The sequence below is a fragment of the Kryptolebias marmoratus genome, linkage group LG9, assembly GCF_001649575.2.
Source record: "Kryptolebias marmoratus isolate JLee-2015 linkage group LG9, ASM164957v2, whole genome shotgun sequence".
NCBI lineage: Eukaryota > Metazoa > Chordata > Actinopteri > Cyprinodontiformes > Rivulidae > Kryptolebias > Kryptolebias marmoratus.
In genome coordinates, this window is record NC_051438.1 from 20,730,251 (window position 1) to 20,757,765 (window position 27,515).

The 27,515-nt window shown below is 38.8% G+C and overlaps 1 protein-coding gene across 2 annotated transcripts; it reads left to right on the forward strand.

The window, feature by feature from the left end:
* The first annotated feature begins 6,114 nt into the window (after positions 1-6,114).
* Positions 6,115-12,346, forward strand: p2ry4 (pyrimidinergic receptor P2Y4). 2 transcript variants are annotated; one of them, XM_025004150.2, is made up of 2 exons: positions 6,115-6,305; positions 9,268-12,346. In XM_025004150.2, the coding sequence occupies exon 2, from the start codon at positions 9,282-9,284 to the stop codon at positions 10,392-10,394; it is 1,113 nt and encodes a 370-aa protein (XP_024859918.1). In that variant the 5' UTR covers positions 6,115-6,305; positions 9,268-9,281; the 3' UTR covers positions 10,395-12,346. The 2 variants fall into 2 exon arrangements, with proteins under 2 accessions (XP_024859918.1, XP_017263584.1); XM_017408095.3 differs by having other exon boundaries at positions 6,115-6,269.
* The last annotated feature ends 15,169 nt before the right edge of the window (positions 12,347-27,515 follow it).

A 27,515-nucleotide genomic window follows, 5' to 3' on the forward strand; every position in this document is an offset into this window, starting at 1 on the left:
CGAAGCAAATCTAAATTTGAAGGGATAGATCAGACCCTTTTTAAATCAGGTTCAGTAGAAAGGTTATGAATAATTAAAGATGTTTTTATTTTATTTTGAAGAACCTCAGTTTGACGAAACAGGTTTTAATTTTGACCAGAAAGATGAGCTGAAGTGGATCGCTGCCAAAGCTGTGGGAAGCAGGGGTGCAAAGGGTGCTGCGGCACATCCTGATGGATGACAGAGTTTAAATGAACCACTATGTTTTATTTTAGATTAGACTAGATTTAAATTGGCTTTTAGGTCATCAGTCTGGTCAGAATTAAACTATTTCTGCAAACTGAAGTTGTTCAAAAAGCTATCTATATTAGATAAGATATTAACTGTTCAAGATCTTTTCACTTCCAAAGAATTATCACTTTATTTTCTGAAGAAATACTTCTTTTTATTGGTGTGATATCTCTCAGTAGAACATAATGCAATCTTCTGTGCTTTTTTTTCCTGATCTACTATTTTATTCAAGGATAAATATTTAAAGAAATTTATCAAATTCACTGTAAATGTGGTAGCTGTGATGGACTGACCTCACAGACTCCAGTAAAGCACATAAATAACGATTCTGTATTTATGGAGGTTGCATAAGTACCAGCATACCGCAAGCTGCAAATGTACAAATATTGCGCTCGACGGTTTTGATCAAAGCACATTTTTCAAATGCTTTTTTAAAAGATATACAAAAATAAGAAATTTTTAGTTCCGATGATGGAAGCAATGCTTCTTCCCTTCTGTTTGCCAACTAAATACAGAATTCCTAAACTAATAAACATTCATCAAATATAAGTGCTATTTTTCAGCCGATAACGGACTATTGAATACAGAGATGACACAACCGTGACTCTAAAAATGACTCCTCAATGTTTCAGTCAATATGAGAAGGCCTGTGTTTTGTGCTCACAGCATTCAGTCATGTAGTTACTTATTAAGGCTCAACCAAACATCGCTGTTGACAGCAAGTATGTGTCAATGACCGCTAAGTCCCTTACTTACTGACTGTGGTGATATCATCACCTGCAGGAGCGCTAAACAGGAATGTTTCTCCTGAAACAGTCTGCACAAAAGCATAGCAGCATGTTTTAGGGAAAAATAAATATGAGAAAGCACGTATTTGGGGTTTTATAGTGTTAGAAAGAAAAACCTGAATCATGTGGTTGTTCAAATCAGCTCAATTTTTACAAGCCTTTTTTTGTTTTTTTGTGAGAAGATTGAAAAATTAACTTTTAAAATCAGCTACAACAAACATTAAATATATCAGTGTGTGGTGGACACGTTAAATCTAGCCGTAATAATGATGGATCAGATCAAAAATGAATAGAAAATGAAAATCCTTCTGAGTTGTTTGTCTTTGCTGGAGCCGCTAACTGCAAAATTGTCAGTTTCTGCTCTTTCCCCAGCTTCCTCTAAAAGCCAAGTGTCCTTGGCTAAGGCGCTGAACTCCAAGTGTCTTCTGATTATAGACCGACGCTTTGCATGGCAGCGTCACCTCTGTTGGTAAATGAAGTGTGTGTGTGTGTGTGTGACTGGGTGAATGAGAAACACTGTAAAGTGTTTTGCAGAGCCTTCAAGGTTAAAAGTTGCCATATAAGTGAAAAACCATTTAATGGGTTTTTGATGCTTTGTCAGTGGCCCCTCACATGCTGCAGACATCCAGCAGTCAAACAATTCACACAAAAGCACACACTTTCATTGATGTGTGCTCAAAAAACATCTGTTCCCCTGCTCGACAGACCCGTTCGGTTAAAGTAAGGTTTTTCCTTTAACTCTCAGTGTTACATATTTCAGCTTAGCTGTTCTGACCGATGCATTTTGAATGCCAAGTTTCAAAGCACAGCGCTGTTTATACATTCATCAACTAAAAGTGGAAGTTTCTATTGGCTGAATGAATGAATGATTTCAAAGTTTGCATGAAATGGCTGCTGCAGGCCAGTTCGACTGCTCATATGTTAGTAATTCCTTAGTAAAAACAAGCTAGAGGTTGCACCCACTCTCAAATGACCCAATTTCCTCTCAACGGACCCAGACCTGAGCATGCAGCTGCTACCATCAGGTCTGCCTGTGTTTTACTTTGAATTTTTGTTCCATTACTAATGGGAAATTTAATCACGTATCAGTTAAAAAAAAAAAGTATAAAGCTTGTGAGGTTTGTTTAGTGACCAAGATTGGTGTCGTTAGCAGTTCCAGCTGATAACTCACGCTTGTTGCGACACGTTCACGTTAGAGGTTGCACAATTCTTTACGTGTGAGTGATTTTAAAATACATACAATGTAAACAGTAAAAATTAAGCAGTAAATTTCTGCAGCCTTCAAGACTTTTCAATATGCAAGAAAAAACGTGTTGGGGAGCGCAGGGTCGGAGTAAGAAACCTGATCCAGGGCAGCGCCTTAAAGTCCCCCCTAAGAACCAAGAAGTGAAAAAGGAATGATTCGGGAAAATTAGCTCAGAGGACGCAACGTTGGTTTAACACCCCTTGAATGGAAGGTGAGTCGTTAATAGTTATGTAAGGTTCATTGTTAGGCCATCAGATATCAGTAATAAATGTAAATGTAATGTATAGCGCCTGCATGTCATATAAAAACACTTTAACAACAAGGTATGATTTCTAACACCACAAATGTTTGGATTTCATTCAGTATTCCCAGTTTATGGAAGCAGAAATCCGAAGCCTTTAAAACACATACCCAGGGAATAAACTTCAGATATTCTCGTTCTTTGTCAATTTGTTTAAAATGATTGTAAAAAATCAGTATTAAAAATTGCCATGCTCTAACTGGCTCTTAAAGCTTTAGTGTGGATTTGTTTTTTGTTTTTTTGTGAACATTCAGAGCTGATTCCTGTATGGTTGTACACCCACCAACAAATTCATTACCCATGGAAGCTTTTCTGCACATGTCACTGTGCATTTTTCTTTCTCCCTCCCCCGGTTCTAACCCTGCGAGCAGAATCACTACTGAAGAAACTCTTGGACCTCAGCTGCCTGGACATTTTCTGGTCTCTGTAAAAAAAGCTTTGTCTTAAAACAAATACAGCTAAATAATAAAGTAGAAACAATGTGATCAAAATCAAACCTAAACGATAGGTTATTGAAGATGCACAGCGGGTGTCAGTTTAAAAAAAAAAACAACCTTAAAGGTCCAAAAAAGAAATCACCTCGTAACAAACACCCATTGTTCAAAAGTCCAACTTACATTTTCAGAAAATAAAATTTTATTGAGACAGAGGAGAAATAGTTCATTTCAGAGAATTCAGCATATTTTTGTCACCTGTTATATATTTTGTCAAAGCAGGGACCTTCTAAAGACCATAAACTGATATTTACACAAAAAAATGTGCTGTTTTCAGAAGACCTGAATCCTATTTTCTGTTCTACTGCCTGAGCACATCATGGGAAGGTAATTCAAACCTGTCAAGTTCAAAGTAAACAGATCATTCAAGTTGATAAGAGCTTGTTTGTTGGTTACCTAAGCTTAAGTCTTTGGTAACTTATTAAGTAAAATTACATTGCATTTCAGTTTATTGGCTGTGACCAACAGCACTGGACTTACTGCAAGCTTCTTTTTTATTTCTTTATGAGCAGCCTTTATGATTCCACACCTTGTCATGTGAGTGTTTAAGAAAAGCCTGAGGTGACTCCTGAGAAGATGCATGAATTCCTCACAACTCCGGAGAGCAAATATTTGTTGATACATGTGATACGAACTGTGTAAATAATCTTCAAAACATGTAGCTCTATGTGAACTACTATAACATGCCATGGCAGTGAGTTTCCTTTTAAAAGGAAAATGACACAAATGATGTTTCAGCAATAACATATATCCCAATAACATTAATTAATTTACATCACATATTAATGTCCCACAAGCTTCACAACCAGTGGTAAATTGTAAGAAGAGATCTGTTAGGACTCTGGTTTTGCAAGGTTTTAACATGTGAACAGTAACTAAATCTTGTGGCACAATCTTTATTGTAACTTCTGACTGTGTTGGTTGCACTGAACAGACCAACCAACCAGTTTCTTTATGTGTTTAATCCTGTTGGGGGTCGGGGGGGGGTGGCACCGCTCCAGCCGTCACTAGACGAAAGGCAGGGTTCATCCTGGACAGGTCACCAGTTTATCACAGGTCCACTCGGAGACAACCATTCGTGCTCACACACTCACTGCTAGTAAATTATGGTCTTGGACTGTCAAAGAAAACTTGAAGAAAACAAACGCCTGCATGGGGAGAAACAGGTCTAACAACTGATCCACTTTCTTTTCTTCCCAGGTTTTTCTCTGTTTTTACACTGAAATAAATTGAGAACTTTACAAATTCTTGGAAAACTTTGTGCCCTTTGAAATCTATTTCATACTTCCTTCATTCATTAGCTCCTTTTTTTCTGTTAATTTTAGCTTTTAGCTATTGTTTGGGTGGTTTTATCTTTAGTTACCATTCTGCTAGTTTTAAGTTTTGCTAATTTTAGCTTTTGTTCTGATTGTTTCAACTTTTAACAACCCATTTTCAGCTTCTTCAAGTGTCTGCAGTCAATCAGCACTCAACATTTAAAAATACAGCTTCTCCAGCTGGAATAAATTTCTTTTTTTCAGGTGAAGATAGAACAATAACATCTGGTCTTGTGTTCTATCTGAACATTACGTGCAGAAGTGCCTTTGATTTTTCACTTTACGTGAGTAATGATGTATTTTATTCCACAACAGCAACAATTTGAAAAAGGTTTTTATTTCAGTTTGATGAAGCCTAAAGATGTTTAAAGACTTTAGGACTCCTGCATTGTTGCATTAAATCTAGTCAGAAACATCCTTTTTATTTCCTTACTGAAAGGAAAGCAGGGAAGAAAAGAATGTGGTTTGGCCACAAGGCTCACACACAACCTTCCTAGAAATGATGCTACATGTCAAGACTAGTTAGTGAGAAAAAAGATGGACAAAACTGCCTCACTGAGAGAGTTTGACTGCTTTGATCAAACAGGCAAGATTAATCAGACAATACTTGCATTTCATTGGTTTAAAGTTGGGATTGATGTTTAATCACCTTATTAAAGCATCGTTAGTGTTGTTTACAGCACTGTGTGTTTGTGTGTGTGTGTGTGTGTGTGTGCACGCGAGACCGAACCACCACTGATAATCAGTTTTATGGCATTGTCTGAAATATCTACAGAAAGGAGTGAGAGATTCTGTGCAAAAATTTTAAGCAGCATGTACCTAACTTTCTCCCTCTGTCAAAGGGGTCTTCACCAACAGTTCACTTTCTAAAGATTTGCCCATTTTTCTTTGGACTTTAGCTGCTTTTTTTACTCGTTTCCTATATGTCATGACAGCATATTGTGCAATGTGTGCCTAAAAAAATATATATACCTAAAGTGGACATTAAGAACAAAAGAAGAAGTGTCCGAGTTTTACAATATTTAGAGCAAACAAACAGGATCTGAAAGTCACATTTAAAAGGAACAAAGAAACTTCAGCAAAGACCTAAAACCTATAAGCTTTTTGTAAATTATGAATAATGGTGTAAAAAATCATTTGTGTCATTTTTTGGTATTTTTTGTAGATTCTGCGACAGAAATGGTAACAATGTGTTTAAAAATTCACCTCAGATGTCTGGAAAGCGTCAACATAACACTGCTTCATCCCTTGAGTTTGGTAGTTTTTCATAGTTGCACAGTTTAGTAAAGAAAAAGGTCTTTTTTTTGGAAAAAGACCAGGTACTGAGTGAAACAAACAGCTGCAGTCCTAAGAAAAATCTTGGGAAAAAAAAGCCTGAAGAAATGCTCAAGATCACTTTAAAAGTTTACAAGGAAGGCTGGCTCCTTGGAAGCAAAGACTAAAGAAATGCAGGTTGTTTTTTGCACAGCAGGGCACTGAAGCTATGAAATAACTTCTTTAGAATAATAATAAGTTTGAATCATGACTGGAAGTGAACTTTTTATTTTATTTATTTACTTTTTAAAGTGAATAAAAGTCTTGTGAAAGTCTTCAATCTTCTTTCGGACTTCATAGTCAAAGTGGGACAGTGAGTTTTAGGGCGGGCTATTTAGTTTAGTTTTTTTTTTTTGTGACTTCCCATTTCCTCCTCTCACACTCCTCCTGTCTCACACGCGCCGTGCGCTCAGTTACTGAATTTGGCTGCGCTGTTCAGGACTCCAGCCCGACCTTCTATTACGAATAACCGTGAAAGCAGACATAAAGTCGGACCTTTTGAGACTCGAGAGGCGGCAGCAGCTTGTAGATGTCTGAAAGGTGAGACAAAGGAGGAAGGAGTTTGGATCTGTTTGGGTGAGTAGCAGCAGCCCGAGGATCTGATCTGATGTTGTTAAACTGAGTGGAGCTGCTGGTGCTCATGAGCTCACTGAGAGCTGAGCAGAACCAGATGGATGTTTGCAGGGCTCTCAAGTTTTGATCTGAGCTTGGAGTGAGATTTTGAGCTGTTAGAAGTCGTTAACTGACATCATCGCCTAATTTGCATATTTGATGGTGTTAATCAGGCTGCAGGAGAGAGGAATATCAACATTGGCAAGACAAAAAATGAGTAAAAAACACTCAAAATAGGTTTAGAACTAACTTTATGAAATAAATTTACAACTTCAATGCTTTGCCTGAACCCACACTACATAAATTAATTTGTTAGAATATCAAATTTCACAAAAAGACTACATTCAACCCTCCAACCACAAGGATTTATATCAGCGCGACAGAGTCAGTGAAAAAACAATACATTCAAAATTATATTTACTGCTTTGTAATCCAGGACGGGATCAGCGGCAGCTTTGCACACAAATGGTTCATTTGCAAAGTGGACACGCAGGGGTGCAACTACCAACTTTCTGAGGGGTATGCAGACACATCACAGCCCCCCCCCCCCCTTTTTTTTCACCTGTTTACGTAAATAAATCTTTTATTCATGGCTTATAACATACAATACCTGATATTGGATTTGACCCATCTGAACATTTATTTGGGTCATTCTCAACCAGCCTGAATGAATCAAGGAGTCCCCCACTTCCTGTGGTGAAGGCCATTGTGCGGGAGTGTTTTAGCATTTAGTGTTTTTTAGAGTGAGAAATACAAAGTGTGGCTTGTGCACTTCACAAAATAAATATGTCAAAAGGTGAGACTTGAGAGCCCTGTGTCTGTAAATACTTAATTCAGGTCAGAGTAAAAACCACATTAACCAATAATAACCACGTAATGGAAAGTAGCAAAAGCTGGTCTCAAGTACACTTTTGCTCTTTCTTTTAGTTATAAAACTTCCCTACTTTTCATAGATTTAAACAAAACAACCTACCTTGTTAAAAACTGTGAGTTGCAACTTTTATTTCCAACACTGAGTTTACGGTTCCCCTATATTGTATGAAGGGTCTTTACAAATAAACGTTACTTTCAAAATATGCAGAAAATAGTGTTTGGACTGTAAAACATAAACACAAAATCAGTCTTTATTAATCAGGGTGCTGTTAATGTGAGCGTCAGTAAAAAAAAAAAAAAAAGATTATTTCCATCTTCAGCCTACGTGTTTTGCTCCATTTCTTTCTTCTAAATAAAATATGATGCATAATATTTTTGAAACATTATACATTTAGATTAAAATGGGAAAAAGGCACATTAACGAAGTTAAAACTGATAAATGTGATTTTTTAAAATCTTACTCCTGGAAGTGGGTTTGACAAAAGTCAGAAAACACAGGTAAAGTTGTGTTTTGCAGGAAACAGTTGGAACAGTTTACAGCTGGCGCTATAGGGTTAATTGGTATGAAAATAAAATAAAAGCATTCCAGAGTAGCTGAGACTTTGCAGTCATAAATCCTCTGGGCTTCATTATGAGTCAATTTCTTTGTATTTTACTGCTTTATTTTATAGGTTTTGATGTTTTAGAGGTTTATTTGTGTAACTTTTTTGCAGTGTTTATGTTTTTTGATGCCAGAGCAGCTTATGATGCATTAAAGGTCAAACAAGAACTAATGTCCCATGTCCATGGTGTCCACGGTGTCCATCGTTCAGTTTGTAGAGAAGTCAAGAGGACAGTTGTTATCAACACACAACCTAATTCAAATACAAATATAAGTGATTGTCTTAGGGTATATTATTACATATTGCAGCTTGGATGTCCATGAAGGCATCATTAATGTCAAACAGATGTTTCAGAGCAACAATAACTGAGCCCAGATGACTCAATTCCACGGACGGCCTTATTCACATCCGACATGTTTTTATAACAGATGCAAAGACTCCAGCAGCTAAAGCGGTCAGGCTGCTGTCCAAACATTTTACTTTTGAAACGCTGCTGTTATCCTTTCAGCTGCTCCCTTCTTCAGTGGTTGCCACAGCAAACACATTCTGCAGGAAAGATTTGGCATTTGTTTTACACCGGATGTCCTTCCAGACGGAACCTGGGCTCAAACCTACGGCCTTACAGGACTGAAGCACTGACCGCTGAGCTACTGCAGCCCCGAAAAATCTAATGCATTATAGAATAAAAACAGGTGAAAGCCTATATCCAGCAAGAACAGGAAAGTGTTCTAGTGAGCATTTTTCGGTTGAAAAGACGTCTGACAGACATTTATATCATCCCTAAAATGTTTTGTAGATGTCTTGACCGAGTCGTAGACATCAATAAAACATTCTCACTTTGTAGAGATTTTACCAGGTTTGCCAACAATAAATAACTTGTAGGTCCTGAACCTCGAATCTCTGACTATCCACAAAGTTTATCAGCCCCTGGCTGATTTAAAAGGATTTTTCTGTGACATTTTATGTCAAATGTCTGCCACTGAAACAAGTTTCTAAAAATGTATTTATGTTAACAGGTATAATGTGTCTCTTTACTCATAATTAAATCACACATTTGTGTGTTTTTGACTTGTTGGTTATATAATTGTATATTTTGTAACTGAAAAGTGGATAAAAAAAATCTTCATCCTGAAAATGATTTTTTTAGGTCAGTGATGAATTCTTGGTTAGGTTTTTTTTAGGGATTTTATCAAAGTTTACAAGCTTAAGGCATGCATTTTTATGCATTTTGAATTATGTTTGTAGTATAAATTACATAAGAGTTAAATGTTTTGCTCAAGTGTGTTCTCTATTTATCTGAATATATTTAAGACTAAATATAAATTTTTTCTTGAAAATGTTGAGGCTGAAATACTATTTTTCTCACTGTGATGTAAAATGATTTTGGCATCAATATTCATATCGTTTTTGATGCTAGACGTAATTTTTGCTTTTGTTTTCATCCTGTTTAGGTTTCTTGGATAGAATGCCTCAAGAATCCCAAATGGAGGTGGTTACCAGCAGAATCAGTCCACTCAACCAATCAGAAGTTTTCACATCCATCTTTAACTCCAACTGTCGCTTTGATGAGGAGTTCAAATACATCCTGCTCCCCGTGTCCTACAGTCTGGTGTTTGTGTTTGGCTTCATACTCAACGCTATAGCCTTATGGGTGTTCCTAAAGATGCGCCCGTGGAACCCGAGCATGGTGTTTATGTTCCACCTCGCTCTGTCAGACTTCTTGTACGTGCTCTCCCTGCCCACTCTCATCTACTACTACGCCAACCGCAGTGACTGGCCGTTCGGTGTGGCCGCCTGCAAAATCGTCCGCTTCCTTTTCTACGCCAACCTCTACTGCAGCATCCTCTTCCTCACCTGCATCAGCGTGCATCGCTACGTCGGCATCTGCCATCCCATCAAGGCTCTGACCCTGCTGAAGTCCCGCCACGCCCACCTGGTGTGTGGCTTGGTGTGGTCCGCCGTGACAGTGTGCCTGGTGCCCAACCTCGTCTTCGTCACCACCTCCAGGAGGGACAATGACACCCTGTGCCATGACACAACAAACCAGGAGTCCTTTCATGAGTATGTGGACTACAGTTCTGTTGTCATGGTGCTGCTGTTTGGGATCCCGTTCATTGTCATTTTGGTGTGTTACTGCTTGATGGCGCGGGCTTTGTGCCGGCCCAGACATGGATTATCCGCCAGCCAGCAGGGCGCCAGCTCACGCCAGAAGTCCATCAAGCTCATCATTGTCGTGCTGGTGGTGTTTGCAGTCAGCTTCGTCCCATTTCACATCACAAGGACTCTCTACTACACCTCCCGGGTGCTGGACCTTAACTGTGAATTCCTCAACATCGTCAACTTTACCTACAAAATCACAAGGCCGCTGGCAAGCGTCAACAGCTGCATCGATCCCATTCTGTATTTCCTGGCCGGGGACCACTACCGCTCCAAAATGATATCGGCTCTGACAGGAAGAAAAGAAATGAAAAGCAGCTCCACACCTGAGCTGGCGAAATCTCAGCCGAACAATAACTGCAGCGTAGCTCTCGTTTATAAAAACTCTGCACACAAAGCTAGCAAAGAGGTTGAGACATAAAGAGGAGGCCAAAGTATCTATGTATAGTTTAAACCTTTTGAAGTGAGGTTCTATGGAAAGGTTATGAATGCAACAAATAATATCCTACCTGTTGCTGATTGCTCTTTGAATAACCTGAGTTTGAAGAAATAGAGTTAAATTCTGCCCAGATTGATGAGTTAACAGCTAGTTTGAAAAAGATCAAGACTAAAGTGGATTGCTGTTCTCTAAAAACAACTTCAGTTTCAAAGATTTCATGGCAGTTTATGCAAAACATTATTTTATAAACCTTATAAATGCTGTCAGTTTTCTATAACACAGTTATTCTGGTAGAAATATTATGAAATTTCTATCCTGAAGCGTCTCAGGCTTACAATAAAGCAGCGCAAAACCCCTTATTTTTGCACCAAGTAATTTAAGGCCAAATAGGTTTCGATCACTTTATTGAATTGTCAACAATACAAAAACCGAAATAAATAAATAACAGCCTAAAATAAACTACATTATACATAAAATATACATAAAAAAACACAATTTAAAAAGTCCGAGCCATCCTTCTGGATACTGTACCTGAAATTGTTCATTATGTCCATGGATTTGGACCAACACATCTCCCAGTCAATATTTGTTAAAAGGGACACAAAGTAGAAGTTCCAGTTCGTCGTTAGGGTTCAGTTTTTCTCTTTTGCTCTCCATCGTTACTGTTTTCTTTTTGTGTGTTCACAGTTTGGAGTGCCTGCTCCACGTTTTGTTTCCTCTTTCTGGTATATTTTTGGTGGCGGCGTCACTGCGCCACACACAGGCCTGGCATAATCACTGCAGCATTTGGGTGGTTTCCTGTGTTTCCTGTGATGAAAACATTTCTAGAATCAGTCCTAAAGCTTTGGGTGAAATCTTTGTGACTTGAATTGCTTTAAGACAGCAACAACTTTGTTCTTGATGCTGTTCAGAATAGCTTTTAGCTCATCAATTTAGTCAGAATTAAACTGAAACCGTTCAAAGAGCTGTCTGCAACATGTAAGATATTAATAGTTAATAACCTTTCCATTGAACCCTACTTCAAAAGACTGCCGTCACCGCTTTAAGCACTTATTATGCTTGTGACTAAAACATTCTCATGAAAGAGTTGTGCAACAACATTCTTTAATACCTGTTTTTGTTTCGATTCTCCTCATTGCATCTCTTATGAGAAGAATGTTTTTGTTTTGGTATTATTTACGAAAGAGTCGGTTCCTTTTTTGTGTGTAAAGTGTCTTACCACAATGGTATTAGCGCACAGATGGATCCATATGAATACACAGTTTACACTTGTGTATAAAATTATTTTCTTTAGAAAATACTGCCTGCGCTGAAAAAAAAAAGATCAAGACACTTCAGTGAAAGATTTTGCCACTGATGACCTTAAAGTAGATGATAATAGAAAACTGTGCTTTTTTATTTCGAACCAAAATGTGGTAAAATGCCTGGCTGTTGTCTAAGAGGTGAGACACCAGTGAGGCAATCCATCCTGTTTTATCAGCACTGTTTGTGTGTTTCTCAGAAAGAACAGCTGCAGCCAGAGCAGTTTCTGATCCCAGGCCAGCTGCTTTTGTCCTTCAACATTCAGCTACGGAGAACAATAAGTAGACAACTCTGCACAGAATCCCCCCACACGTCCGCAGGGGGAGAATAGATTTTCCTCTCCCTGCTTTACCTCTGAAAACGATGCACAGAGTCTCAAGGCCTTTCTGTCAGTCATTTATTGAACCTTCTGATAGTTTTACAAGAGATGAAGCAAAGTTACTGAATGTTATACAGTCCTCCACCCTCGGTTTTATGTGAATCTACAAAGTACTGTATCACACGATATTCTCGTGTTGTAAGATATGAGTATTATCACTGAAGATGTTTTTGCAATTTAACATGATTCATCAAGTTTCACCATGTGATCGTAACGATGTCATCAACTAAATAAATATATTTTGTACAGATTATGCAGGAAGTCTTTTCTGTTTTGCAAATTATAAAAACAGGTTCACCCAAGGTCTAACATTTTCGTCAGTGGCTCTAGAGTTCAAGAGAAACTGAAAGTGAAACTCTTTCAGTGACATAAAAAGACACAACACGGGTTGTGTTTGGGGAATGAAAGCAGATTGTATAAAAGTAACAACGATAGGACATTTTTCACAGAAAATCAACCCTGTGAAAGTGTGCAACTTCAACAAGAAGACAGTTTAAAGACAAATAAAAAAAAGAAAAATGCTACAATTCTCACACTGATTTTGATTTCACTGTAAAGTGCTGAACGGAGGAAAAACACATTTGGAGAGGTCATTGACCCTCCGGACGAGGTTAACATAATTCTCCTTTTTTCATGTAAAGCTTTAAATGATATTTGAAATATTTACTTTAAATTATAGTGCTTATCAGAGGTTTCTCACATGAATCTTTTGCTCATGTAGTCAAATCAGTTATTAATGACAGGTGTCCAGTTTAGGTTTGCACTAAAGCTCTTTTACAGAAGATTTTCTAACATTTACTTCAGTAGTTTTGGGGTATCATAAACTGGAAGGAGAAATACTCAATTCACTTCATTTTATATAAAAAAAACAGCTACATTTGTTGACAAACCACAGATTCTTTGCTTATCTTTGCTCCTGAAAGGCTTGTCTTTTATTTATTTTTCAACAAAAAATAAGAATCTTTTCATTCTTTTTCTTTTTCTTTCAGCTGTTCCCTTTTCAGGGGTCTCCACAGCGAGTCATGCTCTTCTAACTGTCTTCTGTGTCCTCTGTCCTCACTCCAACCAGCTCCATGTCCTCTCTAACTGCATCCATATGTCTCCTCTTTGTCTTTTTCCTGGCAGCTGCATCTCTAACATCCTTCTACCAATATAGCCACTGTCCCTCCTCTGCACGTGTCCAAACCGTCTCAGTCTGGCCTCTCTAACTTTATCTCTAGGTCCTTCAACCTGTGCTGGACCTCTGATGACCTCATTCCTAATCCTGTCCATCCTCGTCCCTCCCAAGGAGAACCTCAACATCTTCAGCTCTGACACTTTAAATTCTTTCCTTTGACCTTTGCTGCCATCCTTTTGTCACAAATCACTCCTTAAACTTTTCTCCATCCGCTCCCTCCTGCCTGGACTCTCTTCTTCACCTCTTTCCCCGTTTTCCTGGACAGTCGACCCTAAGTACTTGAAGTCCTGCACCTTTGTGTCCTCTGCTCCTCGTAGCCTCACTGTTCCACCTGCCTCCCTCTCATTCACACACAGGTACTCTGTCTCGCTACAGCTGACTTTCATCCTTCGTCTTTCAAGTGCATACCTCCTCCTCTCCAAGTTCTCTTCCACCTGTTCTCTGTTCTCACCACAGATCACGATGTCCTCTGCAAACATCATAGTCCACGGGGATTCCTGCCTGACCTCATCTGTTAGTCTGTCCATCACCAGAGCAAACAAGAAGGGGCTCAGAGACGATCCTTGATGCACTCCCACCTCCACATTGAAGCTATCTGTCACTCCGACAGTGCACCTCACCACTGTCCTGCTGTCCTCATACATGTCCTGTACCAGTCTAACATACTTCTCTGTCGTATACCTTTTCTAAATCCACAAAAGCACAGTGAAGTTCTTTCTGACCCTCCCTGTACTTCTCCTTCTCCATCCTCTTCAATGCTTTCTGAACTTCATCCTCCCTAACCTTTTCCACTTCCTGTTCTACAGTTTCTATGACCTCTACTGTAGTTCCTCAAAGTACTCCTTTCATTGGATGCTGTCTGGCCACGCTCTCCCCTGCCACGACCTCCCTCAGGTTACCTCTTCTACATAGATTGTAGTCTACCTGAATACTCCTCTCTCCACTCCTATAGGTCAGCCTGTGTTTGTCACCCTTTTGGAAACAGACGTTGACTGCAGCCATTTCAATTCTCTTGGCAAAATCTACATCCATCTGTCCTTCCTGGTTCCTTTTTTATTAACGAACAGAAAGATATGCTTTTATCTATTTTCTTTGTTTTTTTTTTAAATTATGCTGTTTTGTGCTCATTGTGTACTCAATGCAATGAAAAGCAAACAAATAAATAAGTAAGTAAATAGGACTAAGTGATACCAGATTTGATTTCTGTAAAAACGTTCAGTTACATCATTTATCCAGTGATGAAGGCTCGCTGGCGCCATCTGGTGGTTGGATTTATTGACGTTTAATTTTTCCACTTCCATACCAGAAAATCTCAACTACACGAATAAATGAGTGAATAAATAAATAAAACAATAAACAAATCAGATACCACAGTGCAAATAGTCAGAAAAAAACGTCTTGTGTTTTAGGAGATTTATTTTTCTTCAGTCATGTTCATCCTGTTTTCGTAAATATTGACGAAAGTTTAAATGAAAATACATGACAATCGGTATAAAAAGAGCTGCTTTTTAAAATTATTATTTTTTTTTTTTACATGATTTCAATCATTTCCTGATTAATTGCCTGTTTAATTCAACAGGAAAACTGAGCTGCTGATATGCAGACCTGTGTTTGTCTAAAAACATTTAACAGCAAACTAAACGAGCACCCGCTGAAAAGTTTATCTGTGACACTATTAATGCAGCACGATACTTTAAAAGCTGGGGAATTTATTTACATTTTAATAACAATGTAACTCCAAATAATGAACCGTTTACTTGTGGTAGGATTATTTTCTCCGACATGGAAATGCTCAGATAATATTATTGAACTGCTCATATTGCGTTTCCTGAGTTTCAGCATAGAGCTAAAAAAAACATTTTAAGTGTTATAATTGTTTTAATTAGTGAGTTTATTTTGTTGTTGTGGAGGGGAGAAACAAAGGAAATCTCGTAAATAAAATCTGTTCTTTACCCTTCATGCATCATGTATCTTTAAAATAAAACTGAACATCTAAAAACAAACTACTTATTCAAATTAAAACTGTGGTAGTTAATCTGTATTTAATTTGTAGTTTTCGCGATTGCCACATTGCAGGATTCCTGCAAATAATTCCAAACAATAAAGTCGGTTTTAAAATAATTTAAACAACCAGACAACAAAAGTGAAATTTGTGTTTTAAGTGTTTAAATTTAATAAACTAATTCTGCGCCTTCTTTGTCTTTGCAGAACCAAAGAAAAGAAAATGCAGCCTTTCTGCCTTGTGATGCAAAATCAGCAACTCATTAATAATAAAAAAAAAGACTTAACAGCCTAAACTTCTGTCTGAATGCAGTCGCAGTTAACTTTTTTCTGTTTTGACCTGCTTCTCCTTTTTATTTGATTGGGGTTTTTTTCTTCAACTTGACCTCATTAATAGGAGAGTTTGTGCGTTTCGACGCTCCAAGTTCTCCTGGAGTCAACTTTGACTGTTTTCTCTGTTTTAATCGACCATCAGGCAGCCAACACTGAATAAAACACTCATGTCCTCGGCCAGATGACGTCTGTGCGCTCAAGGACGCTGCAGACATGGAGAGCAGGCAATGACCGGATCCAAGACACGCAGAGAAGAAAACATTTTTTTTAATTATTACTTTTATTGATATACAGGGGAAAAAAAGAGAAATCTATTCAGCTCCAGCCTATCATTAAGTCCTATAGTTTCGGCTTTAACATACATTTCACGCCACCTTTCACCTTCCTGCAGAAAACACACAAAGAGCCTATATTTTCTTTTTCATGGCAAGATTCTGAAATTCAGAATCACCATAAGATTAAACATATTATGACAGATTTAAAGCCATTGTTTGCTTGCTTAAAATCTCTTGATGAGTTTTCTTGACAGTCAAAACAAACTCAAATTTTAGGCTATTCATTTAAAAAAAAAAAACAACTTCACAGCAAACATGTTCCTCTTTTTAATGAAGAGGGGATTTTCCTCTAATTAGACAATATTGACTGTAAAGCCTCAGACTGAAGTGATGCTTTTGCTGAGCCTTGAACATTTTTTTTTCTCTTCCTGTGTGTGTTTTTTTTTTCCTTCTTCTTTCCTCTTGTTTGTCACATTATAAGGCAGAGACGGAGGGATTTTCAAGGACGCGTGGACTTCAATTTAATCGAAGAGGCTGAGAGTGGGGTGGAAGAGTGACACACGGAGGAGAGAAGTTCATTATTCTGCTGAAAAGGAAACCAATGGCTTTCACGGTCGCCATGGCAACCGGCCTTTCTTTTGCCTCCAGACCTATGATAAGGTACTTCACAGCATTAAGCGCGATTATTGCAAGGTAAAAGGAGGGGGGGAAATATTGCTTTCCCTTGCTGATAGATGTTAGATATTGATTGGCGTGGAGTGAATTATAGATGAAGCGTGCCCCAACAGTTTCACTCCCCCAACCCCACCCTCCCGGTTTAAAAAGTTGATGGAGGCGAGGCCTTCCTGTGGAACTTTGAGCTTCAGCTGTTGCATGTTTTCTTGAGCTGATTAAAAGAAGGACATGAAGGGGGAAATAGCCAGAGGAGCTCAAAAATAAAAGTGCAGCAGGTTAATCAAAGCAAGTTTTCCCATCTCTTTTACATTGCAAAGAAAAAAAAAAGAATAAAAAAACAACATATAAACACTAAACCCCTGCTTTGCCCATCATTAGCATGACATTTTGTTGTCAGGTGATCCCGCTCGCTTTCTAACACAATGCTGGATTGGCCTTGGTAGCAGGGAGGTCAGCACCAAGCAGAAGTCCAGGCCACAGGGGTGGGTGAATGTGGGGGTGTTGTCTGTGGCTGCTTGCTTAGCTGAGAACGGAGGATTAGAGGAAGGAGTCGGATGTGTGTGTGTGTGTGTCTGTCTGAATACGTGTGTCAGGAAGGATAGGGTGCTGGTAGGGGGGCAAATTGTTTTAACCCCTATTACGGCGACGGCACGGCGCTTCTCTTATCTAGGCCTCTGCAGCCACTCATTAATATTCTGTACATATGGCAGTGCTTTCTGTATCATTGTCTATTAATGGGAGGGATAATCGCTCATTCAATTATCAGGCAGTCAGCAAAAGACCAACAGCGCCTGCACAGGCCCAGTTCACGCTGTGGCACGGCCAAAAAAACAGAGACATGCCAACGGGAAGGTGAGAGCGATAGCAGGGATTACAACATATTAGCTACTTTAATATGTTAGGCATGGAGTGATGCGAAGCAAATACGGATATCTTTGGTGAGCAAGAAACAGGCCTGAACTTTGTAGCAACAAAGCAAATAAATATCCCTTTTGTCCGTGTCATGATCCAAACAGTGTTTTCATGTTGTTGTTTTTTTCTAACTCAGCAGCTTCTTTTCTGTAACCAATCTGTGTTTGGAGAAACATCTTTGCTGGCGGTAGACTCTGATGCCTGCGAGTCAAAGATCTGTGACGTGATCAGATTTAGCTGTGGCCTCAGGACCTTGTGCTGCCGAGGCCACGGCCCGGGTATGAAGAGGTCACTGATGATAGCGTGACCCCTGGCCGTTTTGACCCGGAGCGACCTTGTTGAGTCAACACGAGCACACACTCGGAAACGGTGAAGAAGTGAAGAAGGAGAGCTGGAATTAGGGTTGCTTGGCGGGTTTCTTGAAGAAGGTGGGTCATGAAAGTGGGACTGCGGAGCTTTTTCTTTCTTTTTCTCCTTTTTTTTTTTTCCTGAACGGCGATGTTTTGAGGGAGAAAGTCGGGAGGTGAAATGTTAACAAAAAAATCTTATGAAATCCGTAGTTTGATCAATTTTCGCATGCTGAATGAGGCGGTAGGCGGCCGAGGCTGTGGTAGAGGGCCTTTGTTGGAGGTCCTATTTTCTCCGGCAGAGCAGCGCGCTCACAGGGTCAGCGAAGTTACGAAAGTAATTAAAGCTCGGTGATTCACCGCCTGCTGCAGAGAAAAGAAAGCAAGCTGTCATTCTGATTTAGAAAAATAAATTACAATTTTAATAATGGGGGGGAGGATAGGGGTGCGAGAACGTCTCTAGAGCCTTGGTAAGCAGAGAGGGGGGGTTGGAGGTGGTGGTGGGCCTGTTGGGTGGGAGGAGGGGTCGAGGGGGTTGCTGGCTGCCTACTTATCAATAGTTGCAATTTTTTTTTTTTTTTTTTTGAAACCGCATCGGTAGTACATTGCGAGAGCACAAGTGCCCTTAAAAAAAGAAAACGGTGGAACATTAACATACTGATTTCATGCGCATGGCAAAGGGCCCGAGCCAATATCAGAGAGGACTCAGCAGTCCTATTGTCTGCTGGGACTCTGGTCCCCTCTGATATGAAAATTCAATTATTTTATAACTAGATCTGGCGCTGCGTTTTGACAGTCGACGGTAGCGCCTTGCCAGCTGCATCAGCGTGGGGGACCAGAGGCTCCTGATAGCGAGAGGGAGGCCTTTCAGACATTGACATGTTTTTGGGGGACAAGATTGCCTAAATGTGTTGCATTTAGGGACTGAAAGTTAATCTAATGCACCACCATTATCTCACTCAGGTAATTCCAATACCACCCTCAATCTGTGTTTACGCTCATGCACGCACCCACATACTCGCACACCCATTCATTCTTCGGCACTTTGAATCTGATGCCTGAAGCTTTCTGCATCCAAACAGGAAATGTATTTATTTTGCGGCGGCACATCCTCTCAGCAGGTTGGAAACTATATAAAATGGAAGTTGTTTTCTTCTACACATCAGCAGTTTCTAGATAGAAGGAGCACATACACAGAAAAAGACTTCCAGTATGAAACAGTGCTCAGAAAAGTTTTTGCTGTGTTTACAGTCCTTCTCAAAACTATTGCAACAACTGGGCCATTTCCTTTCTTTATTTTAGCTGAAAACATTTCACATCAGGGTAAAAAGTCAGCATTTAAGCTGAGTTTTCTATGAATTCACAAATATATCTGGGAGAAAAAGAACAAAACAATAAATACCACCACCGTTACGGGCAATGCATTTAATTGGGAAAAATGTTGATTCTTGGAAAGGACAGATGTTGTTGAAACCCAAAATACAAACAAAACAACCAAGGTTTCATCAGGGAGTGAAAGGATTTAGACTGGCTACTATAAGTTAATCTCATATATTTCACCTGATGAGGGGGAGGTTAACATTAAACTCACATTACCTGAAAGAGGCTGCAGTGAAATGACGATATCACAAAACAAAAATACAAAAAGAATTGCAAATGTCACTGGGCTGCAGATTTATTGTCGATACCATAAGTGTGTTTTAACTTCATCTGTTCAGATCCAGTGTGTTCTCTAATGAACATCCAAAGTGTGTGACAAGATCAACCAATCATTTTTTACATCCACTCGATTCGGTCCAGGATCTCTGGAAGCTGGTTCTCATCTCCAGCAGTCAACCAGAGGTGGGGTTCACCCTGGACTGGTTAGCAGTTTGTCCCAGGGCCGCAAAAGCACAAATACCCATGTCTAATTTAGAACCACAAGTTAATTGACTCAGGGAGGAAACCAGAGTAACCACAAAACTCCATGCATGTACAACAGAAAATGCAAACTCCGCAGAAAAATCCCAGCTGAGTTTCAAACCTGCAACCTTCTTGCTACGAGGCAACAGTACATCCAACTGCACCACCGTTCTGCCATGCAGTGTAACAGATGCAGATGCAAACACTTGAAAATAAAAGGTTTCATATTTCCTTTTTGTTGCCAAAAAGAGAAAACAGATTAGTAGTTCTCCAGTCTTTTTCTTGTCTTTGGCATACAGGAGATGATCCTCCTTCAGCTGATCAACTACTATATGCCCAAAACACATTTTCAGTTTTCAGCTTTTTGGGAATCACATTACTGGACCTAAATTACTATTTTATGTGTCAATCTGTGTTAGCTGTTGTATTTTTTTAAAAGGTTCAACTAAAGAAATAGGAACACAGCTCTGCCTCTGTGTCAGACTGCTGGTAACAAAGTGGCCAAAGATCCAAATTAAAATAAAATCAGCTGCTTAGCTGTCTGCTATGTGTTGACACAGAGCTGCTTCAGTCTTAGAGTTAATGTTTTCTTTTTGAACGTCTGAATGACTCATAGGTCAGAGTTAAGTTGCTTTACAAACAAACAAACATTCCTCTGAAAATGATCAGGCGCTGGAGTGAAAAATCAATCAATCAATCTATCAATCAACATTTGTTTATAGAGCGCTTTACAACAGCTTCCCAATACAGAAGTAAAAAAAAAACAATCAATAAAAACAATACAAAAATGCCATTGTGCCACTAGGTATTAAAAACCTGCCTGAATAAAAAAGTTTTAAGATTAGATTTAAAAAGGGCCACAATCTGGGCACGGTGACGGAAAATGACCGATCATCCCAACTTTTGTGTTTAGACCTTGGTGCAAACAGTAAATATGAATAAGTTGATATTAGGGTCCTCTCATACTCAAGGTAAGCTATTAGTTCAGCTAAATAAGCCATTAAGAGCTTTAAAAGTGAATAATAAAAGTTTAAAATCAACCCTAAAACGGACCAGAAGCCAGTGGAGAGAAGATAAAACGGGAGTGATGCGCTCACATCTGGGAGTGTTGGTTAAGAGTGAGGCTGCAGCTTTTTGTACAAGCTAAAGGTGTCTGATGGAGGATTGAGAGAGTCCAACACACAAAGCATTGCAGTCGTCAAGCCTCGGGCTGATAAAAGCATGAAAGGACTTTTCCAGGTCAGGATGATTTCAAAAAAGTTAAACCTTGGTTAAAAAATGTAACTGTTAAAAGCTGGCCTTGACTACAGGAGCTATATGTTTATCAAACTTCAAATCCTTGTCAAAGGTTAACCCCAAGTTTTTAACTGTGGATCTGAACTTGGATGTCAGAGCATCAAAGTTACAAGGAGCAACATCACCGAAAAAGATACGCTCAATCTTACTTTAATTTATAAACAGAATATTATGGTGAAGCCACTGCTTAATGTTGTCAATATAGAATTAATAAAATAAGTTTGATACTTACTACTTCTAGGCTTCATGAGCAAATAAATCTGTAAGTCGTGGGCATAAAAGGGAAAAGATACTCAAACTCAAATATTAACCCTAATTTCAACCTAATTAAGGGTTTGTAATTAATTATAAACCCTTTAGAACTATTACTGCAAAGTTAAGCTTTTTAGAAGCAAAGTCAATATTCATATTCTAATATTTCAACCACATTTTCTTCCAAATTTATGTACTTTTGATTATATTTTATGTTTGATTATTTTTGAGAAAACAAACCTTTAAAAAGTTGGTAAATTTTACTGACTGGACCTTAAAGCAGTTTGTAAATTGTTGTACTGACCAGCTTCTTCTAATTCAGGTTAGTTTTTGAACATAATTGTATGTATTTAAACTTTCACTCAAAATGGAAGGTGGAAAAAATTTTACCATGTTGCCTATTTCAATAAGAAGTATTATTATTTTTTATTATTTATAACGTAGTATTATCTCACAATGCATGATTGTCAAAAGTCAAGTTAAATACTAATAACTACAGTCAGTATGGAGGCAGAGAACTCCTGCTAATATTAAATTTAATATGATTTTCTTGAGATAACGAGTTAACATTCTGTCATTATGATGCAACAAAGATTATCTCCTCAATGAGAGAAAAAAGCTTGTTTTCTTGAGATAACTAGACAATTACAGAGCAGAAGTGTTTTTTGTGTTGCACCCAGTTTCATCATTCAGTATCATTACATTTAGAGTTAATCCGCAACATTAATGCATTGATTTAATGTGACATTTTCAGTTTAAATCCGTTGCCTGCATGACCTGATGTCCTGATTTCTGATAAAGAAGTACCCCTTTTTAAATTTTATTTTGAATTAATTGCTAGAAAACAAGCTTTTATAAGTTAAAAACACAAAATTCATTACCTGCTTTCTCATGAAAACACGCTCTGGTATCTGGTGATAAAGTAAAAAAATAAAAACATTCTAAGCACGTCTCCCCTTTGCTGCTTTAAGTAAGGACTTCTGCTAATGAAATAAATTATTTTAAAGCTCACACACTGTGTATAAGTATTTAGTATTATGCAAAAATAACCCCTAATTGTTTTTATGCATTGCTTCCAAAGAGCCAGACTTTCCTGTGACTTTTTTTAAAGTGCTTTTGATTAATAGTTCCAGGTTTTCTGGAGGTTTTTCAGAAAGCCTGACTCATTTTCAGTCCAGTTCCTTGTGCAGTGTGTGCCTAAAATTGCAGAGGTGGTAGACAAAAGAATAAGCTTCAGACTTTACAAACTACTTCCAGCAAATGAGCAGGAAATAAAATCTTGTTTTTAAGGAAACTGGTTAAAAAAAAACTTACTCAAATACCACATCTTTGTATCAAACCTATTTTTCCTAGCTCAACTAAAAATGAGTGGCAGCTGGTTCCTAAGTGTCTAAAGGGCCAAGTTAAAATAGATTTTTTTCCCTGAGCTGTCTGTTGTGTTTCGACACAACACTGGTTTGTCTCTTAGGTTTAGGAGCTGTCTTTGCACAACCGAGAGGAGTATCTGCTAAGCAGCAGCGGCAACACAATGCTACTGGTCAGCAGTATAATGCTGATTGTGATGTTGTTGTTTTTGAGAACAATGATGAGGGAGGTCATGAACCTGAAGTCGTTATCACTGAGCCCTGAGAGGGATGAAGAAATCATTTAGAAAGTGGCTGGAAAAGACTCCCTCTGATTGATCTGTCAGTAGTGACCATGATTTGTTTTGGGTTTTCTGAAACTGTGTGAAAGATGTCACAGACAGCAACACAGAATATGAAGTCCCAGCGCCAGGCTTCCAGGAGGAGGCGAAGAGAGGACGACGAGGATCCTCCAGTCAGCAGAAAATAAGTCAGAAGATCACAGCAGCAGCAACTTAGAAAAGGAAGAGCAAGGTTCTGCATCCTCCGTCCATCCTACCTTAAAGCCTTACGGCTCATGAAAAGGAACCATGGAGGAAGATGAAGAAGATGGAAGACACAGAAAATGCTTACAGTTTTACCAACAGCCACCAGAAACTTCCAGCAGTGGCCTCCAGGGTTACACAGAAACATTACAATTCCACTTTCACAACAAACATGGCAGCAGACTGCACAGATAATTCCCAGGAAGAGTTTAGATTTGTTGAAGTGAAATTCTGTATGTTGTTATCAGCAGTCAGTATCTTACCTGTAGTTTTCATTGAAGAATCGAGTTAACACCTCGTCTAGACTTGTATTATCTCAAAAAAACTCGAGTCTGAAAACACATGTCGATGTGAACGTCATTTCATAAAGCTTTTCACCTCTGTTAATGTTGCATTAGACTAATATTTACAGTTCAAACAAATGCAATTTTATTGATTTGTACACTGTTTGATTGGATAATTCCTTTGAGCGTTTCCATGTGCAAACAACCATAGACGTATACGCCCAGTAAATAATCTAAAAAGGGACAGCAGTGTGAGTTTTAAAAAGCAGAGTGCGTATGAACTGCTTTTAAATATTTTTTAGATTGGAGTTGGCTTTGAAACTGGCCACAGTCTGATGAACTGTTAGCTTGACTTTTCTGTAAGAACTTCTCTCTGAGATCTGACACAATTCCACAGAAGTCCAACGTCCAACGAGATTCACAATATCTCTTTAAGACAGCAGAAAAAGAAAAAAAAGTGGGTGGCTGAAGGACGGTTTCTGCAAGAACATAGATTCTGGGCTTTGCACCTATCAAGAAACCTGAAAGCCAGACAACCATCTTCACGCAGAGGCAGACAGGATGGATCCATAGATCATCATCTCGCTCTCAGCACTGCAAAACACTATCACGCTTGCTCTTTACAAGAAGCATTGTGTAACCAGGATTTCCAAAATGTTGCTGAATTGTCTCCTTACCTTAAAAATAAAGTTGGATTCCATGTAAATATGTCTGAGGACAGGCCATCAACAGTATAGTGCCAACAATATAATTCAGCTTTTTCTTTTTCTTCATTTTTTAATGATCAGTCTTGTAAATGAAGTCATATTTTATTTTAAACCTTTTTATACTGACGAGGGAAAAAAAACAGGAAAGGTATACATGACAGTAAAAGTTCCATAAACAAAAACAATCAAACAGAAATGAAAGCAAAATAGAAAACACAACTCGGGAAACATATTTCACAGTATTCTCATATTTTCTCTGGTCATTTTTCATTACTTTCAGACTTGAGGAAAGGATAAAACTCAGAGCCTTTAGCATAAATTGTTAGGATTTAAAGTTTTCTTGTTATATAAAGTAGTACAGCTCAAACAAGAGATAGTAAGATTGGCTCCGATGTTGTGTGGCTCGAATGATCAATATCGTTTTAAAAAACAAGAAAGTTAAAAAAGCCTTAAATAATAATCTTTACACAAAACATGTGCACATTTAGATTATACTGTAGATAATTTGCTGTTACATATGATTTCCTTCCACGGTAATAAAGCTGCACAAGCGCACACACAAAAAACTTTTCGAGGCGGTATCTGCGCAGACACATAACTGGCCTATTTTCTGAGTTTTATGGGACCAATCCTTTCATTACCTCTGCGGTTCATTGTGAGTGTTTCAGGGGGGTCTATTAAGATTAGGGAACAGGAAGCGGCCCCCCTGGTATGGCTCTCTACTCAAAGCCCACTGTGTTGTGCTTATTAACCCGGCCTGGGAGAAGACGTACCTGCCTCCCCTCATTAGGCTGAGGTGGAGTGCGCGCTCAGGCTGCAGAAGAATGGAGCATTAATTAGTATTCTCTGCAGGGGGAACTGCCATTAGCACTTAATTAGCGGTAAGAGCACCATTCAGTTGTGTAGCCAGTGACTAACATTTAGTGTGTTTCCCTGTCAGTAAAATATACATGGAAACTCTTGTTTGTCTAAACACGGGTTTTACTACCATATGGATTTGTTATTTTCTTGCATCTCGACAGAATAAAGATATTTGTTTTCTTCGAGGCTTTTTTTTATGTCTGAATACATCCAGAAGAGAGCAAGAAAAGCAGGTCTTGCCGCACCAAAAGGCCTGTGCTCCAGTGTCAGAATGCCTCTGTTCCCGTCTCTGTGAGATCCACCTTTGCCTCGTCGCTGCTGTTGACCTGCATGAGGCCAAACGCTGCTTTCTCATCCAGCTCGGCTCGGGTTGGTAAAAATGGGCGATTAGTGGACTCAGGTCAACTTTTCCCATTGGACTCAGGGAAGTTCCTTTGATCTGCTGAGTAGGCATTCATCTCTTTCTTTTCTCTGTGTTCTCTGTCCTGCACCGTCACTGCCGAGGAGGACAAGGGAAGCTGTTAACCCACCCTCAGTCCTCTCCTCGGCCTCTCTGGTTCTCACTCTTCCTCTCCACTCACCCTTCCTCTAATCCCTGCCCTCCCCAACACAGCCCTCGAAGGCTCAGGCGGATGGTGATGGAGGTACCTTTCACTCCCAGCAATCTGAGAGGCGGAGAGCTGTCATTTGCCAATTTGGCCTGAATGGGGCGGACAGCGGATTGAATGTCGTTTTCCCACCAGGCTGCACCATCCAGACCAGCAGGGGAGGGAGGGGGGGTGCAGGGAGCGGGATGTAATGCTAGAGTAAAATTAGAGCTTTGATGGCAGCTAATAGTGTGTGATGGGTGGCGCTGACGTGGATTTCCAGTACAGACGCCACAGGTTCCTTGTACCTCAGCCTTTCAGGGTCTGACCCACCTGTAAGATTAGGCCGGCTCTGCCTCCTCACTCTGAGCTGTGATTTCACCCTGATCAGGGTAATTATACATCTCCAACTCCAAGCCTGCTTATGTCAAAAGGGCCAGTGAGGTCCCGTTTCCCCCTTCACACACACTTCTGCATACAAAAACACACATCAGCGTTTAAGTCCAGGGCCAGGTGGAAGGGTGAAGAGGCTGAAATCTTGCCTAAATATCAATTTTAAGACTCTTCAATAAAACAGAAAATATTTCTCAGTTGACCCCCGTACTTGGCGCTGACTTTTCAAATTTTTGAAGATAATTGCCTGTTTTTTTTTACTTGATGACCTGTTTCAGCTTTTCATTCCAAGATCTGTGTTTTAATAAGGGAAGTGTTAATAAAGTATTAATAAAGTACACATAAAGAAATTAGAAAATGAGAAGAAAAATATTTTATTTTAAATTTACCATAAAAAACATATGCTATAAACCATACCCACTTTTTTTTTCTAAGACAAATGATGACACACAGGCATGTTTTGTGAGGAAAGGTTTAAAAACAGACTGCAACAAGTTTCTAAAAGATTTTAATAATTTATAACTAATGACAGTAAATGTTGTGTAACACTAACAAAACACCAGGCTGAAGATATCACAGGTAATTAGTTTATTTTGCAACAAGTCAGAAACATAATTTGATACTTAAAGAGTGTTGCAAAAAGGCTAAATGTTTCTGAGATCAAAATGAAGTGAAAAAATATTTGGACAAATAGTTTAATTTAGGAATAACGCTGAAAATATTTGAGTTATTTGGATATTTCATCATCTGTTGAACAGAATATTGTTAAAAAAGATTCAGGGACTTTGTTGAAATCTCTTTACACAAAGAACAAGGTTGAAAACCAGTCATGAGTGGTTTTAATCTCCTACCCTGCAGGCAGGACTGTGTTAAAACAGGTTTGTTCCTGCTGTGGATATTTCTGCACCGGCTCTTCCGAGAAATATTTCAGAAAAACAGTGAACAATTTGTCTCAGCATCTACAAAATGTAAGTTTAAAGAATCTAAAATGACAGCCACCAACTCTGAGTCTGAACTTGTTTAAGATGGAATAAAGCAAAGTAGAACTTTCAGCTTGTCTGACAACTTTGGTTGCATCATTTGCTGTAAAAACAGATATTTTCTGTCTATTGTCAGTGCAGGTTTTAAAAAGCAACCTTCAGGATTGTGTGGAGGTGCAATAGTGGACAAAAGCATGGGTAACTTACACATTTACTGCCTGTGGATCCTAATAACACTAAATGATGCAGCGTTTTCTTATGGAACTGCCTACACATATTTTTTTAATGAAAGGTTTTGCTTTTGTTAGCAACAACCCACTGCATATTACAATTGCTTGGCTCTGCAGTGAGAAAGCCAGGGATCTCAGCACCATGTTTTGGAAAGGTGTTGCTGGTGTATAATACAGGTGCTGGTCATAAAATTAGAATATCATGAAAAAGTAGATTGATTTCAGTAATTCCATTTAAAAAGTGAAACTTGTATATTATATTCATACATTACATACAAACTCATATATTTCAAATGTTTATTTCGTTTAATTTTGATGATTA